Source organism: Pelobates fuscus, chromosome 2 (assembly GCF_036172605.1).
Source record: "Pelobates fuscus isolate aPelFus1 chromosome 2, aPelFus1.pri, whole genome shotgun sequence".
NCBI classification, from domain to species: Eukaryota; Metazoa; Chordata; class Amphibia; order Anura; family Pelobatidae; genus Pelobates; species Pelobates fuscus.
In genome coordinates, this window is record NC_086318.1 from 95,029,783 (window position 1) to 95,057,616 (window position 27,834).

Here is a 27,834-nt window from a genome sequence, read left to right on the forward strand (position 1 = left end):
TAGCCCCACAGCCTATCACGCCATGGTTAAACATTTTTACTATATCACGAACCGATTTATTTTAGCCAAGCATTAAAGGTCAAAGGTTGAGCCACAATTAGAAAACAGTAAAGAGAAAGCATGCCCGAGGCAGGGATATTAAAAAAGACCTTCTTGCTGTTAACGGACTGCAAAACCTTGCTCCAGTGGAAAAAAAAAAAAAAAAACAAGAACTGGCAGGTATTCATGGGATGTGTAGTTTGCTACATGACCAGGAGTATTTAAAGCAGCACTCTCATTTTCTAGGCTTTGTCTTTAAAATAATTATTTTTGCCCCTCTGTTTCCCCTTGGTTTTTGTTTAGTTTTTTAGTTGTACATAAACTACAAATATCATGGACACAGGAGAATATCATGGCAGCTCCCAGATACTGAAATCCAGCGCAAGGAAGATCCGATAATAGATATAGAAAGGACAAGTGGTTAGTATAATCTTTAAAGTACAAAAAGGTTTTAGAAAAGGAAAACGGAAAGGAAGAAAAAAAAAAAAAAAGAAAGTGCTGCTTTAAGCATCAAACTTGAAACTAAGGGCACTCTGCAAGTGACACAGCTAAACAGATTTTATTTAACAGAAAATTAAATCTATACCGTGCATAAGAAAAAATTGGACATACTTGTATATATCACATGTGCTTCCTGGTCTCAGCTAGAGATATGTATATAGTCCCAAAATGCATAGTGCAAAGCTGTGCACATTGCATTATGGGATACGGCAGTTAGCATCATGGAACTGCTCATAGTGGTGCACATGACCTGCAAGTACTATTTCTCTATACCAAGGGTGCCTAAAAGGTAGATTCCAAGATGTAGAACTACAACTCCCATGAAGCTTTGCAGCCTTTAGAATGCTTTAGAATGACAAAGTATCATGGAAGCTGTAGTTTTAAAACATCTGGGGGATCTACCTTTTGGGCACCCCTGCTCTATACCATAAAAAGAGCAATAAACTGAACTTTCAAATACATTTTAGCAATTTTACTGGCACAACATATAGAAGATTGTAATAAGAAGTACAACTAGGCCATATTTGCTAGCAAGGTGCACTTCAATAGAAGGGAAGCACTTTTTCTTAATTAACCTATGTGATGATAACACCTGGACCACATACATACCGCTTTCAGGCCTGCTGCAGTATCTTTAACCATTCCACTCTCTGTAAGTAACGGCAAGACTCGAGTGGAGTAGATATTCCACCAGAGGGAAAGGAATTCTGGTTCAGTTTGTGTTTGGTCATGCGAGCTACTTTTCACAGTCTTGGTTTTGCAGTCGTATGTATAATGCCACGGCTTTACTTTACCCAAGAAGTGGACCACCTTAGCGTTACCTCCAAACCTGAACAGAGAACACATTTGAGAAGAATTAAGTTTTTTTTTTTTTTTATTAACATAAATAGACAAAATAAACAGCAAATTTCAGAAGCCAGGTGAATGATTTTTTGCTATTAAACACAAACTGTATCTACTGCTGTAACTATTGACAGTTAGGCACTCATTTTTAAATTAGGTGTGTAAAGATACCTCTCCCTCAAAATGGCCACCATAAATGTTTATTTACTAGACAGAAATTTGTGGTGGATTGCAAAAATGAAAGTCTAAATAGAACAGCTGGAAAACATATTCCTACAACTCAACATTCTCAAGTGGACCATGATTTTAGACTTTGTGCAGCGTGGAACACCACTCCTGTCAAATGAACCCTGGACTATCGCCAGGCTTGCAGAGTAGAGCATCTGTTCTGTTGCCAATGTTATCAGTATATCACAAAGTCTTTCATTCATTAGCGGCTACACAGCACATTCCAGCTACTGGCAATGGATTACTGGTCCCTTTATATGCAGGAAGGAACCAACACAGTATATCATAGAAGCTAGCTATAGTTTAGAAAAATGTATAACAAATCAACAAGCGTTTTATAGCAGTTAACAAGTCTACTATCCCCTACCAAGTCCAAGCACACCAATTCCTATAAAATGCACATAACCCATTTAGAAGGCAGTGTTTATTTATTTGATACAAACCCAATGGTATAATATTCCTTTACCAGGGGGACAAATATAATACCAGTCACATACAGGAGCCTGTAACATGCTCATTACTTGTTGAAGTAGTACAATAAGTGCCTTGTATTGAGACGTCTTGTATATGAAGCTGTATAAAGTATCCAAAGTAGATTTAAATATTAACATATATTTGCAGATTGTATAAATACCACTGTACCCATAAACCATATGGTCATGGCATGCACAATGCACACTCATATGTCCTAGGTGTCCTTATTTAGTAAGGACAGTCCCTATGTTGGGCCCAAATCCCTCTGCCCCTCTTTTTATCCTAATGTCTCTTTTCCAAGATATACTGTTCTTTTCCTAAATTACATTTTAGTCGTTTAAATTGTTATTAGTAAATAGCCTAAAATTTCCCGCCCCTGGTCACACCCCAAAAAAGATGAAGAAATCTTTACGAATACATAAAATATTAACAACATCAAAATCTGTCATGTGGCACGTCACTATATCAAGAACTTTCCCATGACATGCCATCAGTCTAAAATACACCATTCATCTTTAATTATTACACAACCTGCTTTTTGACAGTTCACCATTTACTAGATAGCCCCAAATAGTCAGTTTTTATGATAATTCAAGTTTAAATCTGTATTTACAAAGCCTGCATTGTAGGGCTGTAAGGCAGAGTGTGTGCGTATACACACGCACACACACAACAGGTATGCTCTCATGCAGTTCTGGTGTATTTTTCCCCATTTAGTGAGCGGTTTAAATACCAACTCAGAACATTAACAGGAGTTCTGTGTGGTCATGCTAAGGTGAGTGTTATCAAATATTCACCTCAAGCTGTTGGGAATTGACAGGTATGAATACAGAAAGTGCTTGGCAAAATGTACATGGATGATGTAACCCAATAATAGTCAGCTAGACCTACAAGACTCATTATTAGTGCAATACCATACTTTAGGTCAGACAGTCAAAATACCGGACACCATGTAACCTATCAATGTAAGCAATGAACGCAAGACTCAGCAAAACACAACATGAAGGTGTTATTTACCAAGACTTGAATTGTAAAATACATTTCAAAAACTAAACTTAATTATAATTTATTTAAGACAAGTTAGATACACATATGAGGAAGGCCCTTAAACCACTATAGGCACCCAGACCCCTTCAGCTTAATGAAGTGGTCTGGGTGCCAGGTCCCTCTAGGATTAACCCTTTTTTTTAATAAACATAGCAGTTTCAGAGAAACTGCTATGTTTATAATAGGGTTAATCCAGCCTCCAAATCCTCTAGTGGCTGTCTCACTGACAGCCGCTAGAGGCGCTTGCGTGATTCTCACTGTGAAAATCACAGTGACAGCATGCAAGCGTCCATAGGAAAGCATTGTAAATGCTTTCCTATGAGACTGGCTGAATGCGCGCGCAGCTCTTGCCGCGCATGCGCATTCAGCCGAAAGGGAGGATTGGAGGCGGAGAGGAGGAGGAGAGCTCCCCGCCCGGCGCTGGAATAAAGGTAAGTTTTAACCCTTTACTCTCCCCAGAGCCCGGTGGGAGGGGTCCCTGAGGGTGGGGGCACCCTCAGGGCACTATAGTGCCAGGAAAACGAGTATGTTTTCCTGGCACTATAGTGGTCCTTTAATAACCAGAACTTAGCAATGACTGTCAGGAGACAAGCATTAAAAAAGAAAACTGTACAGGTGTTGAGAAAAGCGTGAAACGTGCACAAACCATTTATCCATTACTAAATCAGATGTTCAAGCAGGTGACAAGTGAAAAGAGTTTCTTATAAACAAAGTGTAAGGAAACTGTAAGGATTCTGAGTCAGAGACCTACCAGAGGCACAGTGTAAAAAGATAGCTAGGTGTATTAATGGACCTTAAGAGTGGCCAGACTTAACACTTAGCAAGTATCAGGACCTAAAAGATAACAAGCTGATAAGGGGAAGTCAAATCATTAAATCACGACATGAGCTGTGTCAGGCAAACCAGATGTCAAGATTAGAATACCAGCCAAGGAGCCGGTGTCAATTCAACAAGAATAATGCACTTAAGGGTCCATGAAATGGTTTAAAGAGGACCAGACACATGCAACACATTTGCTTCAGGTTTTCACAGCCACGGTAAATCAAACAGGACCCCAAATGATTATGAATAACAGAAGCAAAGGTCTTAGGTTACACTAATTTAGATTTGTTTGAGGCCAGAATTATGCAAATGCGACCAGGTTAAAATAATTTTGCACCTGGATGGAATAGATTAATGAAAAAAAAATGGAAGGTCTGTCAAAATCAGCAAGCAACCCCAAAGTTTAAAGTGAGTGTTCAGTTGATTGTGGAAAGTATGAAAATATAGCCGTGTATCAAAATTGGTGATTGGTCTCAAACCATAATCGCTGGACGTGTATTGAGCTCTAAAAAAAATAAAAAAATAAAAATTATGATGATTGAAACCCTTTTTTCCAATTTTTATTTAGATTGAGGGGTGGGCCTTAAACTAAGAGAACACCCCAGCATTAGGACGACAAGTCTGTAAACACAATACCATAGTGTTCCTTTAGATCATGTAGGAAACTTACTGCTTTGAAATCAGGTTGTTAATAGTAATGTGGTGGCTAATACCCTTATGAAGAACGAGGGGGCCCTATTAACCATCCTACTGCCACAGCCTACTGGCATCAGGGTATGGGTAACATAACAGATTAGGTTAGCTCATGTACCCATTTGCTTCCATTTAAACCATGTTGCAGCAGACAGTTTTAGTGCAAAGAAGATACCCATTCCCCTTTTCACTAATATGAAACCCCTTAAATAAATTGCTACGGGATACCATCCATAACTCTAGATATATTAAACTTAGGCATGGAGTAGCCTCATCCATCTGTGCCAGTTCTAAACAAACAAAAAGTAAACAGCAAAATAAAATATTGTAATACTTCCCACACCAGCATTGCCATACAATGCCCATGTTATTTTCACCTTTTCCTCACTGAAAAAAACTAAATTGAAAAAAAAAAACAACCTTTAAAACAACTCTGAATAACTCATCTAAATATAAGAATTCTAATTATTCCTTAATAGTTTTTTGTTAAAAAAAAAAAAAAAAAAAAAAAAAAAAAGACTGATGCTTCTATAACATTGTAATAGTACCTTTAGGAGTTGGTAATTGTATTATTTATTCCATTTGCATCGTAAGCCTGCTAACAATAGAAGACTGACCCGTATAATAACTTATTCATGTAACTCGTAGCAAATTGATTGCTGCTTCACATGTCAGTCTGTCCACTTTTGACCCACAGTTGCAGCAAAGAGCCATGAAAGCCCTCTATATATAAACATGAATGACATTACCACAAGTTGATCAGCAGCCAACCTTCGTGGCGCTCAGATTAGCAGTTGCAATGAGGTCCTAGTAACTTGATGTTGCTGTGAGAGTGAATGGAATTTTCATGTGACTGGACTCATGACTGGAGATGCTCTGTACATTCTATTACATTTTATGTCTGAGTGGGGTGACAATTGCAGGACAACATGTTATTGCTCAAAAACTGAACATATTATAACCAATTACTTACGCTTTAAAAGCTGGGAGGTAGGAGTATATGGAAATACTGCTCAAGTTGTAAACAAACGGTAGATGCTTGTGGATATCTTTCGTTGCCCAACTACTGAAAAATGTGTTGAGCAAACCTTGGTCCCCACCTGAAAATAAATTCATAATTATACGGTCAAGTAAATTGAAACTTGTTTGCATACTGGGAGGGAGATAAGATCTCTTAGGACACCAGTTCTAACTAGAAGAATAATTTCCAGATTTATCCAACAAGAAATGTTATATGGACTGGGATGTTAACAGGGACCAACCTTCAAGTCTTTCAGTAGATCTATGGTTTCGCCTAAGAAAGAATAATGGGCTGTACAGACTCAATCGCAGACTACCATGTTAAGCAGACAGCCTTTGCAATATGTATTTAACAGGTGTACAGTATGAAATAATGTTTACATCCAGACTGACTGTCAAATACAAAGTTGTCACTGGTTTTCTGCATCATTTTCTCAGTTAGTTCACTGAGATCGAAGTGAGTTGATGAATTTGTAAGAATACATCAGAAAGTGAGTGTTGTGTTCGTGGGATGACAAAATACTGTAAAAGTAGCCTAGTATAGCAGCAAAAACACTGTCACTATCCACAGCCACAAACATTACATTAAAAATAAAAAACCTATGGGGCACTTCTCACGCATCTAGTACACACCAAGTAAGAGATAAAAAAAAAAAAATTAAAACCATGTTAACAAGTATAACCATGGGGTGGGTTCTGTGAATAAAACACACACACAAGCACATGTGTACACAAACATACAGTTTGGGTTAGTAGGTTCCAAAACCTCAATACCCAAAGATTACACTGGATATCCAGTGGATTTTCAAGTCCTCTAGTCCGATACAGCTAGGGCTTAAGTGTTCCCAAGCTTTTTACCTCTAACCCTTATCCCCGGCCACCTATTCCTTAATACCTTCCCCTTATTTTTTGTTAAATAAAATTGTTGTTACATACTGCCTCCCTGTAAAAAAAAAAAAAAAAAAAAAAATAACATGCCCTCATCAACTAGAGATCTTGATCTTTATCAGTAAAAAAATATATATATCATAATTAAAAATAAACCAAACGGAAAAAAAAAAACAACTAAAAGAAAACCTTAAAAATAATCCTGAAGAATTAAAGAAAACAGAAGGCTTTGAAAGGCAAGGACAGGAGTGTCCTTGGTTAAAGTTCAGACTTGGAACCCTTAGCTATAAAAGTTGGTACAGTGCAAAGTGGGTAGGCAAACTCAGGTCTTAACTCACTAAACTGGGAATTCTCAAAAATTGAAAAAGGAATATCAACTTTTAAGCCCAAATAGCCATGCTAGAAATCCAGCTGGATTAGGTTATTTTTCAAATATGGTTATACAATTCTCCACAATTCCCGGCGAATGAACTTCTGGTGACTGACACATGGAATATTAAATGATCCTGGACACAACACAATTCAGGATCTTACTCCTACATTTACACCCTAAGCAAGTCACAGCTTAAATACATTTGGCAAAACTGTACAAACAGGTGTACTGTCACAGGGAGCCATAATCATGTAGACTACATTTTAATTATCTGTGACTAGACAGACATTTTTAGCACAGCGCTAGTCTCATAACGCCTTACTTTATGCCACTGATTTGCAAATAACAAACATGTTGACGCAACAGTTCCACGCAGACAATGTCAACAAGTAGCTCTTCTGGAATCCCTGGCAAGGATTGTACTTGTCAGATTAATAGGGTTATTTACTAAACTGAGAATTCAAAGTGAATTCGAAGTGATTTTCAAATGAAGTTGAACGTAGCTGAACTGGAATCATGGGTGGCTTAAAAAAAATTTCAGTTTGGATATTTTAGTCTTAAAATTTGAAATTCATTTTTAATTCTCAATTTAGTTAAAAATCCTGCAAATGTGTGGATATCATGAAAAATTAGGCCTTACAAAAACCACAACATTACTTCTGAGTTTTCTTTTTCAGTCTTTATACTAAACACCTTTAGTATACAGTAGGGCAGGGACGTTTTAGCCGCAAGGCTAACAAGGCATTTGCCTTGGGCGGCATTTTCCAGGGGGCGGCAAAAAACGCTGCCCCCAAATGCACAGGGCAAATGCCTTGTGGCTAACTGACATGCTGGGCGGGCGGCTGACGAGGGAGCACTTCCTCTGAGCGGTCTGCTCAGCTCCTTCGCGTGCCGCCCGCAGAGTGAGGCTGGGAGCCGGAAGATGACGTCATATCCCTCGTCAGCCGCCCGCCCAGCAGCCAGCGCCGCCCAACAGCCACTGGACCCCCAGGGAAAGAGGGAACCCCCCACCCCAGCATTCCCAAAGGTAAGGAAGCTGGGGGGAGGTTTAAAAAAAAAATGTGTTAATGTGAGTGAGTGTGTGTCAGTCTGTTAGTGTGTGTGTCTGTTAGTGTGTCTGTGTGTGTGTGTCTGCTACTGAGTAAGTGTGTGTTAGTGAGTGTGTGTGTGTCTGTTAGTGAGTGTGTGTGTGTGTGTGTGTGTGTGTGTGTTTGCCTGTTAGTGTGAGTGTGTGTGTCTGTTAGTGAGTGTGTGTGTGTCTGTTAGTGAGTGTGTGTGTGTGTGTTTGCCTGTTAGTGTGAGTGTGTGTGTCTGTTAGTGAGTGTGTGTGTGTGTGTGTGTTTGTTAGTGAGTGTGTGTGTGTTTGCCTGTTAGTGTGAGTGTGTGTGTGTGTGTGTGTGTGTGTGTTTGCCTGTTAGTGTGAGTGTGTGTTTCTGTTAGCTAGTGTATGTGTATCTGTCAGTGAATGTGTGTGTGTGTATTTAGAAGGCAGGGCGGGGATGGCGCGGGGGAAAGGGGGGGGGGTGCCTGAGTTTACCAGTTAAACTGGATGATTACATATGGAGACTTGAGCAGAAAGCAGGGTGATGAGCCAGCAATACAGATGTTAAGTATAGCCATCAGTATAAATGCAATTTAAAGTGACCCTGTCCTATTCCCAATCTGTCATACAGTAATGTGATTTCATGATTTATAGTTGCATACATAGTTTATGCCTTTTAACCCTTCAATCCTCCACTCTCTCTTATGGTACCAATTCTCCCATCCAATCTTCACATCTGTAATATAAACTCTCTATTCTCCTAATAATGTTCTCCCTTCTATTTTTCATTTTTACCCTCACTTCTGTCATTTCTAAAATCTCTCTTTCTGCTTACTGGTTCCTGCTGACACAATCTTTATTGCCCCTGCTTTAATTTTCCTCCCCACTCCAGGCCATTTCCCCAAACATATCCACCTTTTCTCTACCAGCTCCATCCAAAGCCATCACATACAAACTCTCACCCCAAACATTTAAATCTTACTCCCACCTTCTCCCCCATTCTATCCTTCTGCTCCTGGCAGCTGGAGATTTCTCTCAAAACCCTGGTCCCTCAATTCTTGGTCCCCTTTTGTTTTCTCTTTACACGGTCTCTCTTGGCAACTTATATATTCCTTTGGATTCTGCCTCCATCTGCATGTCACTGGCAGACAGTAATCTCTCTTGATCTCCCCCCCACCCCCACACTCTCCTAGAACGCGCCGCCGCCTGCCGGCTTGCCTTTTTTCCATCTCTGATTGGATGTCCTACTGCTTTCTGAAACCCAATCTCTCTAAAACAGAACTTCTTATTTTTCCTCCTTAAAATACTGATCCTTCTCTTTTGCTCTTCCTACAAGATGATGGTACCCACCTCAGCCCATCCTTGCAAGCTTGCCGTTATCTTTTATTCTGGCCTCACTTTTATGCCTCAAATCCAGTCTGTTGCCATTTCCTGCTGATTCCACCTTAAAACCATAGCCCACGTTTTCCTCTTTCTTGTTTAGGCTCCAGTGATTTTGCGCATCGATTACTGCAAAATTCTCCTACTTGGTCTCCCCAGAAACCGTGTTGCCCTGTTACTCTCTATATTGAATGCTGCCGCCAGGCTGATTTTATCATGGTTGCTCCTCTCACACATCGCCCCTCTGTCAGTCCTTATATTGGCTTCCTCTATCCTACAGGTGTCAATTCAAAAATACTAACCCTTACCTATAAAGCTCTAAACAACTCTAGCCCGTTACAATTCTTCCCTAATTCTTAGGTATAGCCCCTCTAGGTCTCTCCGCTCTGCCAGTGATCTTCTGTCCGCTGCTCGCACCATTACTGCCAATTCGCACTTGCAAGACTTCTCGCGTGCGTCTCCTTTCCTTTGGAACAGTGTGCCTATCCCCATCAGGCTCTCCCCTAGTCTTCAATTATTTAAAAAGTCCATCAAAAACCATCAGAAAAGCGTATGGCCTCCCAGAGTACCTTCTATTTCACAAACCTGTCTCTTGTTCTCTTAAATGGCCACACTTCACCGTCAACTTCCAGTTCAACTACTTTACCACCTTGTTGCTTAGTTGCCAACCACTTTCATGCCCTTCTTGTTGTGTTTTTATACTTCATCTCCTCTAGACTTTAACCTTGTTTGATGAAGGTCCTAATCAATCTAGAGTACCTTTAACAAGTGTAAGTTAACAGTTTGCCCAAATAGCCCAAATAAAAGTCCCAGTTATATTGCTTAAAGTCTCTAAAACTATTCCACTATATTAAAATAATAAATTAAAAACATGCAAACATTAAGTAATTTAAAGTAACTATAGATAGACCCATTTCAATGAGCAGTATTTTTGGACATTTTCTCTAACAACCATTCTGAACCAGACATGCTTAAATAAAAAAAAAAGTGCCGGATAATTTGGGATTTCTTCTTTAGTTTGGAACGCCTCGTATGTGAGAAATAATAAGCTTTCAAGCGGTTTCACTTACCGTCAAAGCTGCCCTTTTCTGTAACTAGGTGTAACAGGTCACTGTAGGTCTTTAAAGATGGTTGGTAAACAAACACTCCTGAGTTGAAGCAATCGGGCCACCCCGGGTCTGGTGCTGCTGACAGCTCTTCCCTGTCAAACAGCTCATCAACATTTGATAAAACCTGCAGAGTTTAAAATGGATAAAGTGTAAACCATTTCAAAAAAGTTATTTCTGACATTTTACAGTGCAGTCAGAATTCACCAGAATTACTCTGGCACTGCTGATTATTCTATAAATTGGAAATTAAGGAAAAACGACAAGACAATTACCCATTTCAAGTTCAATGAATAGTCCAATGTAGGGTGTTCTCCTTCCACCTCTAAGAACATGTTGTGCAAACACTTGAAAGTCATAATTGAAGGAATCTAAGGCAGGATGGCTTAACATACCTCTAGATTGAACACTCACACAAGGGAAATACAGAAGGATTTGCATAAATTGGGGGGCTGGGCAGGCAAGTGTCAGATAAGATCAAATACAGATGTGTATTTTGGAATAAGGAGCCACAAGCCACTTATACATTAAATGGGGCTTGATTTAGGGATAACATTACAAGAAAAGTAAAATGAATCCCTCTTAGATGATCCATTGATACAGGCGGATGTTTGATCTACTATGGAATACTTTTTCCTCACCAATAAAATCCCAGAGGCTATGCCTTCAACCATTTGGGAAGCACACAAATGTGTCATTAGAAGGCTTCTTAATAAATGCTAACCTGACTGAAAAAAAATGCGGTCTCAGGAAATCGCACATTTAGTTAACCAGCTAACTGAATTGGAAACTCAACACAGAACTACTCCAAACGAAGATATATACAAACAACTCTTAATGACCAGGGCGAAACTCAACTCTTGCTTGACATTGAAAATCCAATTCCAGTTTTGTCTCACTAAAAAAGCCTTCTATGAATATGGTAAGAGTGGAAGGATGCTAGAGAGAGCACTACAAGCATGTAGGCTACAAAGCCATGTTAAAAAGATCTTGCATGCAGGGCAAGCATTTCTTACACCCACGACCATCGCAGAGGTCTTTCGACAATACTACTCTTCACTGTACTGCTTACCCTCAAACACCACTATCGGATCATGGTGGCATGAACTTCTTCACTCAACAGAAGAAATACATTGCCTGTTATTTGACAACCAAACTGGATACCCAATCTATTGCCGCCCTGGAGGAAGAGATCACGAGGGACTAACTGACTCACCATTAAACTGGCCAAATTAGGGAAAAGTCCTGGTCCCGACTGATATACGGCAAAATATTATAGGATGTTTTCTGGCACTCGCCCCCCCCCACCCCCACCTTCTAACTTTATTCAACAATATCCAAGAAGGATTGTTGTACCCCAATATGCTTCTAGCCCACGTAGTGGTGTTACCAAAAGAGGGGAAGGACCCCACCTGCTGTGCCAGCTACAGACATCTCCCTGTTGAACGCTGATCTAAAACTCTTTGCAAAAATATTGGTCCCCCCGCATTCAGCCCCTTCTACCTGGCCTTATTTATCCAGACCAGGTGGGCTTCATTGCGGGACGAGAGGTCAGAGACAACACAGTCAAAGCACTTAATTTGATTCACGCGGCACGGACCCAATCTTCGCCCTCCTTCTTGGTCTCAACAGATGCAGAGAAAGCGTTTAACAGGGTTGATCGGTCCTTCTTAATGTTTACACTTAAACACCTAGGTTTAGGTCAGCATATGATGTCATGGATTCCGGCCCTATAAACCACTCCGGCTGCTCAAGTAAGGGTAAACGGGATAATTTCCAAAGCATTCGATATTAAAAATGGTTATGGTTAGAGTTAGGACCCACCTAGGGGGGTCTGCCATGATGTTGGCAGGTGGGCTCATCCTCTCATGGCCATTGGAGGTAACTAAAAGACCTCCATTTGTTTTAAAAATACATAGGGATAAAGGAGAGAGCGCAAGTAACTTGTTTTTCTTTGGTTTTTACTATATATTGGGGCTGATGTGTACTGTAGTCATTGCAGCCGCCCAGTAGTGATGGGAGTGAGCGCACAACTTTTCTTTCTGCATTTGTATCCATTTTTTTATTACTTAGCCTTGTTACAATGCAGCCGCCCATCCCATGTGTTCCCTATTAAGGGTTAATAATGTATAGGGGTGTATATAAAAAATACCCCTTTCTGTCTCATTAGAGATTTTTTGCCAGAGGCTCAAGGAAGCAAGGTGAATTGTTAAAGTTAGGACCCACCTAGGGGGGTCTGCCTTGATGTTGGCAGGTGGGCTCATCCTCTCATGGCCATTGGAGGTAACTAAAAGACCTCCATTTGTTCTAAAAATACATAGGGATAAAGGAGAGAGCGCAAGTAACTTGTTTTTCTTTCATATATAAAATGGCACTAGACAGGGGTGTCCTTTGTCACCCCTGCTCTTTGTCATCAGTTTGGATCCATTTCTAAATGCAATACAAGCCTCAAATAGAGGGTATCAGGGGGAACTGAGAAATAAGCAAGATTTCAGCATATGCGGACGATCTCCTGTTCTCCATCTCGAGCCCTGAATCCTCAGAGAGATTATGCAACAATTCGATACATATAGACATCTGACAAATTTAAAAATCTATTTCTCAAAATACAAAATCCTTAAAGTGGGATGCTGCTGAACGCTGGTGACCTCGCTGACGGCAGAATTCCCTTTCCAGTGGTGCAAGGAGACAAAAGGATTTACAGACCAGTGGGGACCGGGATGACCCCCACTGATCCAAGTGGGAGAGTGGTCATTACACCCGCCCAGCGTACAGACCATGCCCCTTCCCCAGCCCCTCTGCGTCTCTTGTGTCCTCCGAGCCCCTCTAGGTGTCTCTCTCCCAAGCCCTGGTCTGTCTCATTGCCCCTTCCACAGCCCCTCTATGCAGTGTTAATTGTGCCAGCAAATTTCAATTTAGTTTTAGTCGTATTTTAGTCATCTGAATTGTTTTAGTTACCCAAATCTCAAAAACTTAGTCGACTAAAATTTAACAAAAATTATTAGTCAACAAAATCAACACAGGTCCCCCGTTGAGACTGGAAGAAAGATGTTTTTTCTTCAAGAAGAAGAAATGGTTCTTATAGGGAGATCAATAAAGATGTGGAATTCTCTGCCTAAAATGGTTTTCTCGTCAGATTCTATTGATATGTTTAAAAAGGTTTGGGTGCTTTTTTGCAAAAACATACATATAAATTATATCCTTAAATATTCTAACAGGTTGTTGATCCAAGGAGAAATCATATTGCCATTAAAGAGTCAATAAAAGATTTGTTTCCCTTTTTGTGGCATAATTGGAAATGGCTATAATTGTTTTTTTGTGTTTTTTTTTTTTTTTTTAAGTACTTTAATGTTTTTGTTTATATAAATGACACTTGTGTTTATGCTTTATAAATAAGGTGCCAGCTTGCATTAGGTTACCTTTAGGACAAATTGCTCCATGTGTTAAGAGTTGAGTTTCTCTCCTCTGGTTGCTAGAAGGAAGTACTGAGGCTCATTCACTACACAGTGAATTGTTACCACCTGGATATTATTAGTGACATGGGTATTTTCTTTAAAACTTGATTAATAAATACCAGCATAATATGAAAAATCAAATTGTTAAATATACCAAAAAACGTGTGGTTATATGGGCGCACTCAGAATGTTTAATCAATAAAAAACAATTAGAATTGCCAGACTCCGGTCTGTGTTAAAAAAAAAAAAAAAAAAAAGGCACTATTAATGTCCACTGTTCTGCTCGACAACCATGAGAGTGAAATCCTTACCACTGTGTCTGCGTCCATAAAAACACATTTAGAGTATTCTGTGAGGGTCCAGCAGTGGAGTTTTGTTAATGTGATGCCAAGTTCTGGTCTTTTCATTAAAGCCAAGTTAGCGGAATCCTTGCTGTCTAAGACATCGACCACTCGAACCTCATCATACACTTTGTGAAGCACTTTCCTGTTTAAAGATTTAAAAAAATAAAAATAATCAAAACTGTGCAGGTTTATTCAGAGCATTAACCTCAAGTACACACACTTTGTCTTAAAATCACATAAGCAAATGGAGTGAAGTAAACTAAACCTGTCAGATACCCCTGGGCTGGATGCAATTATCAATAATTGAGAAGATAAAGGGTGTTCAATGGTTGGCTGAGCGTCATGAGAAAGATAGTTCACACAATGTAGAGTGATGATGTTCACCCTCCACTGTGGACCATAGTTTACCTATTCAAATGAAAGGTCAGTTTACTCCTTGTAGGAGACACTCAAATTGGACTGTTTAGGCTACTTTTAATAAATGATATCCAAACTAGAGTCCGGCACACAAATGGTGGATAAAGGATTAATAGAACAACGTTTCAACTCCATAACAGAGTCTTTATTGACTTGACAGAGACTCGGTTATGGAGTAAACATGTTGTCTTGCGCTCTGTTCTGTGCCTGGAATCTCAACTTCGGATATTGTGCCTGGACTCTCAACTTCGGATATTGGACATATTGGGAGTGCAGCTCCCTCTTTGTATTGCACCAAGCGTGATATTTCCCTTTAGTGAAGTACCTTTTGGTTTGATCAGTGTATTTAAATGTAACCATAAAAACACAACCTATCACTTTATCAAAATTTCATTTTTATTTTACTTTGCGATGCCTACCTCTCTCGCCATACCCCAGTGTAGATAAATGAAAGCTATCCTTCACAAACATCAATGAACACCTGTAGTATCCTGCACATGACCATGCACTAGCATTTTATGATTCTACAAAGATACATGCACAACCAACAGCACAGATACAAAAATGTTAGTAAATCATTTGATTCTCAGTAGTTGCTGCCATTTTGTTGCACATTTTAATTGGTCATGGTCATCTAGCCATTTTGAGAGTGACTGGACTACTTAAAAAATATGACTCTTACCTCATGGACTCTGACACCTGAGGAGGTACTAGCACCACCAGTTTTCTTGTAGTATTGTGCTGTCGCAATGATGACCCCAATACCAGCGCCCCTTTCACATATGGATCATTTGTAGCCAGTGTCACAAAAGCTTGATCTAGTGGAAGAGGAAATACAGCATGTATTTAATGGCAATATTTATTTAATGATAAATTTGCACGGGCAAGTAATTTAGCAGTCACTTTATACAACTGGAACTTGGGTCGTGGTGTACTGCAAGACATTCATAGTTATTATTATCATCATCATCATCATCAGTATTCATCTAGCAATGACGTGTTCTGCAGCAATTTACAATTCTAGAATGGGGATATTTGACATCAAGTAAATTACATACAGAACATTAACTGAGACAAGAAGAGAAGAAGGCCCTGCTCAAACAAGCCAACAATCTAGTTCAGGAGTTGACAAATATTTCTGACATATCTAAAAATAATAAAATTGAATAAAACATTAAAAATATCATACAGATTTATATGCCTTTAAATATTTGGCCTCACAATCCAGTCCAATACAAACACAGCCCACAGCCGACATCACTAATGAAAAGCAGAAACAGAAACATTGGGGGAGATATATTGTAATTGTCAGTGGCATATTTGCATATTTTTTCCTGTGGTTTTCTGGGACACATTGATCAATTCCATCCTTTTCACATCATTTCAATATGTGATTTAATGTCATTAACATTTTTTAATAATAAATTACCGCCATTTTAAAGGGCGAGACACTTGGAAGGGAACATGAGATTTATTAACCTTCCTAACACTATTTGTACTAGAAAATAGTCCTGTTGTAGGTATTTTTTTTTTTTGACCATTTTACGTGCTTATTTTTTTAAATGGGTATTTCTATTCCTAAATAAACTGGTAAATGTATTGGTTTAATTCTTTGCGCATGTTAACTTAAATAGCTCTCAATTAGTGCTTAATTTTCTAAACTCTGTTAACCGTTACACATATCCGTAACACCTTTCCCATGTTAAGGTTCCAAAAAAGAAGAAAGGAAGGGACGACAGGGAAGTGTGTTACATTAGCGGAACACCAATAAAACATTAGTGATGGCTGTACTGTTACAGCAGGAGGGGGAAGTAAAAATAGTATTGAACCAAATCCAAAAACAATTAAAACATAAATTATCAGTGTGATAAATTATATAGTCAATACATAAGAACATATTATAAGTAAAGTAAACTTGCAATGAAAATAAGATTCAAATACTTGGTATAGGCAGTTTATAAACGCTTTAGGATGCTGCAAAAGTCATTACAGAGCGCGTTTAATTAAAAGGTAAAAATTCAAATACTTCTAAAAAGTCAGATTAGTAAAAATGTGATCTGTTAATGAGAAAACCTTTACAGTAAGATGGACGGTAACACTATGCATGTCATATCGAGATATGACATGCAAATATTCAATTTTACCTGTGGGTAAAAACATGTTTCCCTGCACTGCACAAGTTGGACATTTATCTATTAAAATTCTCCTGCCTGCTCACTGCCTAATGCTATGTGACCACCGCTATACAACCACCCTCTATTTCACAAGGTCCCCGGGGCTTGGGCTGATACACAGCTTTACACACCCTTGAGAACAAGATGTCACAACTGATTTACAATTACGAGCAGAAGTAATGAACAAATCTCACCTTGCGGATGAATGCACCACTGTAATGCAGGAAGTTGGTTCATCAAACTTTTTTTTATAAAACTATAATGAAATATTACTTTACAGGAACTTACCCACCAGTTAAAGAGGAACTGCTGAGGTCATAAATTTGATATACCTTAGCAGCTCACATTAAACTGTACAAATAGATATATAACAGGGGTGTGTTCATTTAAAAAAAAAAAAAATAATCTACTTGTCTAAAGGACTAAACTGATAACCCAATATAATTGTCATTTTTCACAACTTTTTTGTCCTGACAGAAACATGATTTAAATTAGAAAGACTGGGGCACCTGCCTAGAGCCCTTGACATGGACTGATGTATTTCATTAACTAGAATGGCAAAACTGAGTCAAAAACAGCTTGTCCAAAAAAAAAAATTATAATTTGTAAAAATGTAGTGAATTATTTGGAACGTGTCTCTCTGCTTCACCTCCTCCCTTAGTCTCTACCTCTGCCCTGTGCCATAATTTGTGTGTCTGTGGGATGTGCTTGCTGCGTGTAATTGGTGTGGTTGTTCTGTGCAGGCTCTGTGTAATTTGTGTGTGTGTGACATTTTGTTGCAGTAATATCCAAGATCCCATGATTTAGCAGGATCTTCCACAAACCCTGTTTTATATTCATATGTGGGTGTAACAGGAGCAGAAGTCTGGTGGTCCTGGCTAGAGACAGCTTAAACACAAGTGGGCATGTCAGTTTGTGAAGTCTTTGCAAAAACGCTAAAAAGAGACCGTGCTGCTTTAAGAGAGGATGATGGCAGCACCAAGGAAGACGTTTCAGAAATGATTACCACTCAAATCCAACAATAAAGCGAACATGCTATGGGAAAGTCGAAGATCCCACGAGTGAAAGTGCAGCTTTAGAGCAAATTGTTAAATGTGGGACAATAACCGTGAAAACTAACAGAATATCTGTGTAAGTTACTCCACCTTAGCCCAAAGCTGCTCTTTATACACATTGCCCTGGGTGTACAGACATCACGCAGTTAGTGCCAGAGTAGCACGTCACACATTTAGGGCCTTATAGCAAGTCACACAAACGTTCATAGAGGAGCACACACAGTACATGTAAAAAACCTGCACTACGATCAAACACATTCCTACTGTAGAAGGCACACCATACCCTCAGACAGTGGAGAGTTAGGAGCAAAACGTGGCTGCTGGGCAGAGGGCCTTGGGAGGTATCTGCTGTATGGTCTGCATCAGTGTGTCAGGGTGGTGGGCAGTCAGCCTTGCATTACTACAGAGCTCACAGAACACCCCTGACCCTCACTGTGATGTAATTCCAGTAAAATACAAGTTTAGCAGGCTAAGATTGCCACAAGGCATATGTATGTATATGTGTTTGTAGTATCAGTTAGTTAATTACACGTAGCTAAGATACTGTCATCACTGTACTGACCAGGTGCAGGAATGTAAGAACTGGAATTACGCGTCCCTCTCCTTTGTATCAGATGAGCCACGTGGTTAGACCGGATGGATGAGTTTAGACTCTATTCATTAAATAGGTTAAGGGTATGTGTGGGTGTAGTTAATTGTGGGAGGAGCTACAGTGCTATATAAGGAATGTACTCTATGTATTCAGTACTCAGACTTTGCTGTATTTTGGTGACGCTAGTCCCTCTGAGTCCCGATCGGTGATCCAATAAAGAATCTCTTCCTTCCTGAAGAAACCTGTGTCCATCTCTCTGTGCTTGGCTTCCGTCAGTTTCTCCGGTATCATTTGGTGCGTTGGCCGGGAAGCTCATCGTTCAACGGTAGCTGAGAGGCAGAGGCGTGAGACGGTCTATCTTTGCCCACGTTCTCTACGGCTGCACCCCTGAACTTCTGCGTGGACCTCCCTTCGTCTCGGCGCCACTGGTCTGTTGTCCAGGAGATCATCGGCCTCTACGTGAGAAGTGCTGGGGTGTCCCCGTCGATGAGTGTGAACTCAGGTTCAGGAACGAGGAGGTAAGATAACTGCTGTTTTAGACGGCAGGACCCGCTAGGGGTATACCGATTGTGCGGTAGGCCCAAAGGGGTTTTTGAATCTGTATCTGCCCCCTCTGTCGGAGGGAAGGAGCGAAGGCGCACCGCTCGATCGAACGCTCTTTAGTCAGACCGTTTGATTTGGTTAGTCAGGCGGGGTCCTGGTGTAAATAGCCCTAGCCGGACACCGGTGTCTTGTCTAGACTAGCGTTCTAGGGTGTATATTACGTTCGCTAGGTCGGAGGGACCGGGAGACTAAGCGGCGCCTGTGTAAATTCGGTTCGCTAGTTCTCATCCTATCTGGGCTAAGTGGGAAGGCGTGTAAATTTGGAACCCACTAGACTTTTGATAGTACGACTAAGAGGCGCCTGTGTAAATTCGGTTCTCTAGCTCGTTGTATAGTGCGACTAAGAGGCGTCTGTGTAAATTCGGTTCTCTAGCTCGCTATATATGTGGTGATTGGGCAGTGTGGCTAACCAAAACGGGTGTATATAGTTTTAGGTAGTCCATTCAAGGTACTGGCCAATAGTTTAGTTGGGAATTGTAAATGTGTTAACGATTGTTTTAGTAAAGTGTATATCTTGTTAGATAGCGCGAGCTCAGCCGTCTAGCGAGAGTGTTAATAGTGTGTTGCTGTATTATAGTGCACGGTACCATAACCCTGTATATTTACTGACATTATATAATAAGTACTAATCATTGTCGTCCATTGCATGTTTAACACCATAACCACTAATAATTGTATTGTGACCTTAACTTGTGCTTTGACCTATGCTAACCGTACTGTAACCGCTATTTGTAAAAGACGATGTTACTGGGGTGTGTTATAGACGGGTAATTCGTATATAGAGAATTATAGCGTGGGTGACTGTGTAGTTACGCCAAAGGGCATAATATTGATTATATAGTGACTGGTGTAGCAGCTGTGTGTGTACGGGAATTCCCTGAGTGTTTATTGTTATTGTGTACGTTTCACTTGGTAACCGTACCACGTGGTGCTGTTGCCAGAGGAAACGGGTGTGACTGTTGAATAGTACGCGTGTATAGTAATCGTTGTCGACGACGTTCCACTGTTAAATATGGGTGCGTCGCAGTCAACGATTCCGGATCCCTTAGGATGTATGGTTAAGAATTTTAAAAAGGGATTCAAAGTTTGTGATTTTGGGGTTAAGATGTCCCCTGTACGTTTGGTCACTTTGTGCACTAGGGAGTGGCCTACTTTGGTTGCGGCATGGCCGCCACGTGGCAGTTTGGATCCAACTCTGGTACAGCGCTTACACGTGGCTGTATCAGGTAGGCCTGAACTTTACGGCCAGTTTCCTTATATTGATTGTTGGAGACAGGCCGTAAATGACTCGCCAAAATGGCTCCGGACATGCCACGAGGAACAGTGTCGCCTCATGGTAGCTAGGACTTGTTCGTCCACTAGGGCTGGTGTTAGGCCCATTTTGGACACGCCCCCTGAGTCCGAGATCCCTTTGCCGCCCCCTTACTTTCCGGTAAGAGGAAGTGACGCAAATACAGGAAGTCCTGTAACCCTTCCCTCATTACCCTCATCCACTTCCGCTTCCTCCTCCAGTACAGGATCCACCCCCCCTCGTACTAAATCTCCCCTTCCGGAACCAGAACCCACCCCCATTAGAAACGAATATCCTGATTTGGCGCCACTTCAGACTTCCGGTCAAGCTTCATCTAGCTCGGCCCGAAGTGTTCTATTCACTACCTTTTCCCAAAACCAACCTCCCACATCCCCATACCCTATATCTCCCCGACCGGAACCCATGACTGACGCTTCCCTACGTAGCCCCATCCAAACCCGACAGTTGACTGGTGCCCAACAATTAAAGCACTATCAGATGCCTCTTCGCTTAAATCCCGGGTCAGCTTATATCGATGCCGCAGGTCAAATGGCACACGCTGACCCTGTCTTCGTATATGTCCCTTTCACCACTACCGACCTTTTAAACTGGAAGACCCATAATTCCTCGTATACTGAGAAACCACAAGCCATGACTGATCTGTTCACCTCAATAGTACAGACACATAATCCGACATGGGCTGATTGCCAGCAGTTATTAATGACTTTATTTAACAATGAGGAAAGGACAAGAATAAATCAAGCAGCCATTAAAGCATTAGAGGATAGAGCCCGTGCTTTGAACCAAGCTAATCCAGCAGCATGGGCCGCAACACATTATCCCAACACTGATCCCGATTGGAACGTAAATGGTGCTGATATGGTTCAACTCAGAGCCTATAGAGACGCTATAATTGCTGGCATGAAAGCCGGAGGAAAGAAAGCCATTAACATGTCGAAGACAGTTGAGGTGATCCAGAAAAGCGATGAAGCGCCCAGTGTCTTTTATGACCGATTATTGGAGGCGTACCGCTTGTACACCCCCTTTAATCCGGAAGACGCAGACAATTCCCGAATGGTTAACTCCGCCTTTGTCAGCCAAGCTTACGGAGATATTAAGCGCAAGCTACAAAAGTTAGAAGGGTTTGCAGGTATGTCAATCTCCCAACTAATGGAGGTAGCTAATAAGGTCTATATGAATAGGGAAACAGAAAGCAAGAAAGAGGAGGAGCGCAAGATGCGTAAAAAGGCTGATATGCTAGCGGTAGCGATCGCAGGCGTAGATAAACGGGGCCCAGATAGAGGCAATAATAGATGGAGTAGGGAGCCTTTGAGTAGGGATCAGTGTGCGTATTGCAAGGAAGAAGGGCATTGGAGGAACGAATGTCCGCAAAGAGAGCAGTACGAGAGAGACCAACCCAGGGCAGGCTACGGAAACTTTAGAGGCAGAGCGAGAGGTAGAGGAGGTCCCGGAGGGAGTAATGGTTATAGAGGGAGTAATGGGAACAGAGGAAGTGTTAGGGAAGACAGGTATATTCCAGCAGCGCAAAGGTCTCGCGATAGAGAAGGTAGGGACTTTGTAGGATTGGCTGACACGGTCATGGAGGACTATTGATACCGACCGGGCTCCATCCCCCTTGGTCGAGCGGAGCCTATGGTCGATGTATCAATAGGGGGGAAAAGGAGTGCGTTCATGATCGACACTGGTGCTGAACATTCAGTGGTGACTAATCTAGTTGCTCCTCCATCTGGAAGGACTATTACTGTGATAGGAGCAACTGGAAGAAGTGCTGAAAGACCGGTTCTTAAAAGTCGACTCTGTACATTGGGAGGCCACGTAGTAAAACACCAATTCCTTTATATGCCTGAATGTCCAGTCCAATTGCTGGGACGTGATATGCTATCCAAATTACAAGCGCAGATTACGTTCCTACCAGATGGAACAACATCTTTAAAGTTTAATGGACCTTCAGGTATTATGACTTTATCCGTACCAAAGGAAGAAGAGTGGCGACTTTATACAGTGTTGACTAGCCAAAACCCTAGGAGTGATGAGACATTGTTTAACATACCAGGAGTTTGGGCAGAGAACAACCCACCAGGACTGGCCCGCAATATTCCACCAATAAAAATTGAACTGAAACATGGGGTTTATCCAGTGAGCCTAAGACAATATCACATTCCGCAGAAGGCTAAGAAGAACATCCAATCCTATCTGGATAAGTTCATACGGTATGGTATCCTAAAATTCTGTACTTCCCCCTGGAACACCCCATTGCTGCCTGTTCAAAAGCCCGGCACAGATGAGTATCGACCTGTGCAGGACTTAAGAGCAGTCAATGATGCGGTTGTTAGCATACATCCAGTTGTACCCAATCCATATAACCTGCTTGCTTTAATTCCGGGCGGGGCTACTTACTTCACAGTCTTAGATCTCAAAGATGCCTTCTTTTGCCTCCGAATTGCCGCAGAAAGTCAATGTATTTTCGCTTTCCAATGGGAGAACGCTGTAACGGGCTCAAAACGCCAAATGACTTGGACAAGACTGCCCCAAGGGTTTAAAAATTCACCTACCCTATTTGGTTCAGCCCTAAGTCAAGATCTATTGGATTTCGAGTCCATCCCAGGAGAGTGTGTATTGTTACAATATGTAGATGACTTGTTGATAGCAGCAGTTACAAAAGAAATCTGTCAGCAAGCAACGCACGATCTACTACACATTCTCTGGAAGGCAGGATACAAGGTGTCTAGAAAGAAGGCTCAGTTGTGTTTGCCAACTGTCAAGTATCTAGGATTCCATATCTCTGAAGGTCAAAGAATTATGGGGCCAGAGAGAAAAGAAGCTGTCTGCCAAATACCAATACCCAAGAATAGAAGACAAGTGCGAGAATTCTTGGGGGCAGCAGGCTTCTGTAGGATATGGATTCCCAGCTATGCGATACTAGCAAAACCTCTGTACGCAGCTATCAAAGGTACAGAGCACGACCCCTTCTTATGGACCCAAGAACAGCAAACGGCATTTGAAGATGTGAAGAAGGCTTTGATGAGTGCCCCAGCATTAGGTCTACCTGATCACACACGACCATTCTACTTATATGTACACGAGCAAAGAAGAATGGCTGTGGGAGTATTGACACAGTACTTGGGATCATGGCAAAGACCTGTTGCCTACATGTCTAAGCAACTGGATGCAGTGGCCAGCGGACTTCCACCTTGTCTAAGAGCCGTAGCTGCAGCCGCCCTGCTAGTAGCTGAAGCCGATAAACTCACTCTGGGTCAAGAACTTTATGTACGAGTCCCACATGCAGTACAGACGTTGTTGGATTACAAAGGAAATCATTGGTTTAGTAATAGCCGTATGACCAAGTATCAAGCAATGTTGTGTGAAAACCCAAGAGTGCATTTAGAGACTGTAAACACCTTAAATCCAGCTACCCTTTTGCCACAACCTACTGAAAGTCAACATGATTGTTTGGAAGTAATGGATGAAGTATTCTCAAGTAGACCAGATCTTCGTGATTTTCCCATCCAGAACCCCGATGTTCAATATTACACCGACGGCAGTAGTTATGTGAAAGAAGGGATCCGCTATGCAGGATATGCAGTGACAACAATAGACAAGGTGATAGAAGCTCGGCCACTGGCGAAAGGAACATCAGCACAAAAGGCAGAATTAATAGCACTAACACGAGCGTTACAATTGGCTGAAGGTTTAAGAGTAAATATCTATACGGACTCTAAGTATGCGTTTTTAACCACTCATGCCCACGGAGCTTTGTATAAAGAAAGAGGACTACTGAATTCAGAAGGCAAAGAAATCAAGTACGCAGCTGAAATCCTACAACTATTGGAAGCAGTGTGGGAGCCGAAAGAAGTCGGTATCATACATTGTCGAGCGCATCTGAGAGGAGATGGTGATGTAACCAAGGGAAATCGGATGGCAGATAGTGCAGCTAAGCGTGCTGCTGAATCAGGAAGACAGGAGTATGTAGGGCATATAGCTGCTCTTATACCAACTCCACTGTCCCAATGGACTCCAGTTTATACAGCTCAAGAAGAGGAGTGGTTAAAGACTGAACCGGGAAAGTATCTGGAGAACAAGTGGTATCAGCTAGAAGATGGAAGAATAGTTATACCAGCATCGCTAGCGGTAGAAATTGTCCAAAATTATCACAACGGGACACATTCTGGGAGAGACAGTACTGAAGAATCTCTTAGAAAACATTTCTACATACCAAGATTGTCCAACTTGACTCAGGCCATTGTACGCAGATGTGTAACGTGTGCTAAGAATAATGCAAGACAAGGACCAGTAAAGCCACCAGGAGTTCAGTTTATGGGGGGACTCCCCATGTCCGATCTACAAATAGACTTTACAGTGATGCCTAAATCGGGTGGACATCGTTACCTGCTGGTAATTGTGTGCACCTATTCAGGCTGGGTAGAAGCATGTCCTACTCGTACAGAGAAAGCAGGAGAAGTTGTGAGATTCCTGCTACGAGAAATAATACTCCGATATGGACTACCCTGTTCTATAGGATCGGACAATGGTCCAGCTTTTGTTCACCAGTGCCTACAACAACTGACTCATATGCTTGGTATAAAGTGGAGGCTTCATACTGCATATAGACCCCAGAGTTCTGGTAAGGTAGAGAGAATGAATAGAACTATAAAGAACCAGTTGGCTAAAATGTGTCAGGAAACCCAACTTAAGTGGAACGTTCTCTTACCCATAGCTTTATTGCGAATCCGCAGTACCCCTACCAGAAGGATGGGCCTCTCTCCTTTTGAAATCATGTATGGGCGACCACCTCCCGTACTTGGTAACTTAAGGGGGGACTTGAGTCAGTTGGGAGAAGGAATTACCCGGCAGCAGGTTGTAGAGTTGGGTAAGACTATGGAGGAGGTACAGAAATGGGTACAAGATAGATTACCTGTGAATATTTATCCCCCTGTTCATAGTTATCATCCAGGAGATCAAGTATGGATTAAAGAGTGGAATAATGTACCGTTAGGGCCCAAGTGGAGAGGTCCTTATGTTGTTCTTTTGTCTACCCCTACAGCGATAAAAGTAGCAGAAGTGACTCCGTGGATACATCACTCCAGGGTTAAACCAGCAGCAGTCGATTCTTGGCAAGTTACAGCAGATCCAGAGAATCCCTGCAAGATCCGGTTAAAACGCACTACTCAGTCGGAGTAACGAGGAATTATTGTGGATTACAAATTTTATTGTTACAGGTGTGAGTGAGAAGGCCATAATAAAGCCTGTCCGCTTACCATCACATAGTGTATAAGCCAGGAAAGTCTCGAAGGGACACCTGTGAAGATGAGCAGAACTCCATTCCCTGCAGCCCCTCACATCCTGGAAGCTGAGGCGCCATCGCACGGACGAAGACTGAGGATGACGGCGAAAGATGTGCTTTTGATAGTGTTTATTTATATGTGTTTTTATATTCAGGAAGGTAGAGGTACCGACACTCCTAGCTGTGAGGTATGCATTAAGACTACGAGAACAGGTAACCATATTTCCCAAACCCTAATTTGGCATTCACAATACGAATGTAAAGGAGATGTATCGAGATGTAGATACTTAAATATAGATTATAGTGTGTGCCATTTAGGAGTAGGAGAACCTAAGTGCTTCAGTCCGGAGTATCAGCCTCGTACAATTTGGTTGACTCTCAGGAATGGAGATCCTCAGGGGACCCTAATTAATAAAACGGTGTTAGAATCCGTACATTCTTCGGGTGTTCTGCTATTTGATGCGTGTAAAGCGATATCGAGTGGTAGAAAGCCGTGGAATGTATGTGGGGATCTTAGATGGGAGAGGACGTATGGGTCTAACGATAAATATATTTGTCCCAGTAGCAAAAATAAATATGTAAGTCCTAGATGCCCAAATAGAGATTATAACTTTTGCCCATATTGGTCTTGTGTGGGGTGGGCAACTTGGGGACAGACAGTAGACAAAGACATGATAGTGACTAAGTTGCCGACTAGCCCTTATTGTAAGTCTATGGAATGCAACCCAGTCCATATACTCATTAATAACCCCGACAAGTTCTTAGATAAGTATGGAAATTTATTTGGGTTTCAAATATACGGGACGGGTTTAGATCCTGGGACATTATTGTTTATAGGAATAGAGACTGATACGGTATCCTCCCAGACTCATCAAGTATACCATTCCTTTTACGAAGAGATGAGTATAGATAATAAGATCCCCCATAATGCTAAAAACCTGTTCATCGATTTAGCTGAAAGTATTGCCGGTAGTCTTAATGTTACCAACTGCTATGTGTGTGGAGGTACTAACATGGGAGACCAATGGCCTTGGGAAGCAAAGGAGGTAATGTCCGGTTCTGAGGCAGTTGACCAATTAATATCTACACAAGCCGATTATCATATGAGTGTTAGAGGTAAATCTGAGTGGAGATTAAAGACCTCCATCATAGGTTATGTTTGCATAGCAAGGAAAGGAATAATGTATAATACTTCTGTAGGAGAATTAACTTGTCTAGGGCAAAAAGCTTATGATGATGATACAAAGAATACAACTTGGTGGTCGGCTTCAAATGTCTCAGAACCATCTAACCCGTTTGCTAGATATGCCAATTTAAAGGATGTGTGGTTTGATCTATCCATCACATCTACTTGGAGAGCCCCAGCAAATTTGTACTGGATCTGTGGTAAGAAAGCCTATTCGGAGCTGCCACAGGACTGGGAAGGGGCATGTGTGTTGGGTATGCTCAAACCATCCTTCTTCTTGTTACCGATTGAAACAGGTGAGACTTTAGGTGTTAAAGTGTATGATGTGAATCATAGGAAGAAAAGGGGACCCATAGAGATAGGCGCCTGGGAAGATGATGAATGGCCTCCCCAGCGTATTATAGATTACTATGGGCCAGCCACGTGGGCTGAGGATGGTACCTTTGGTTATAGAACCCCTATTTATATGCTCAACCGTATTATAAGATTACAGGCGGTGGTTGAGATTATCACAAATGAGACATCACAAGCGCTCAATCTTCTAGCGAAGCATAACACCAGGATGAGGACAGCAGTCTACCAAAATAGATTAGCCTTGGATTACCTTTTGGCAGTAGAGGGAGGTGTATGTGGGAAGTTTAACCTAAGTAATTGCTGTCTTCAAATAGATGACGAAGGGCAAGCAATAGCTGAGCTTACTAGCCATATGGTTAAACTAGCGCATGTGCCTACTCAGGTATGGAAAGGGTACAATCCAAGTAGTTGGTTTGGTAGCTGGTATGAGTGGTTTGGAGGGCTTAAGGCAGTGGTAGGTGGAGTCCTACTGATTTTACTGTTGTGTCTACTCCTACCGTGTCTTATACCCTTAGTAGTTAGGTCTGTGCAAAGCCTGATAGGAAGTATAGCAGAGAGGAAGGCTGCTGCACAGATAATGGCGATATATAAGTATAAGGCTCTAG

At 41.4% G+C, this 27,834-nt stretch overlaps 1 protein-coding gene across 2 annotated transcripts in view; it reads right to left on the reverse strand.

Annotated features, from left to right (window-relative positions):
- Positions 1-27,834, reverse strand: part of GYG1 (glycogenin 1) — a 53,974-nt gene that overhangs the window by 5,439 nt on the left and 20,701 nt on the right. For both annotated transcript variants that reach the window (XM_063442480.1, XM_063442479.1), the window contains exons 2-6: positions 15,355-15,490; positions 14,223-14,397; positions 10,421-10,583; positions 5,621-5,747; positions 1,150-1,369 (exon numbers count right to left, since the gene is read on the reverse strand). In XM_063442480.1, the coding sequence (XP_063298550.1) occupies positions 1,150-1,369; positions 5,621-5,747; positions 10,421-10,583; positions 14,223-14,397; positions 15,355-15,490 (821 nt within the window). The remainder of the gene's footprint in view (positions 1-1,149; positions 1,370-5,620; positions 5,748-10,420; positions 10,584-14,222; positions 14,398-15,354; positions 15,491-27,834) is intronic.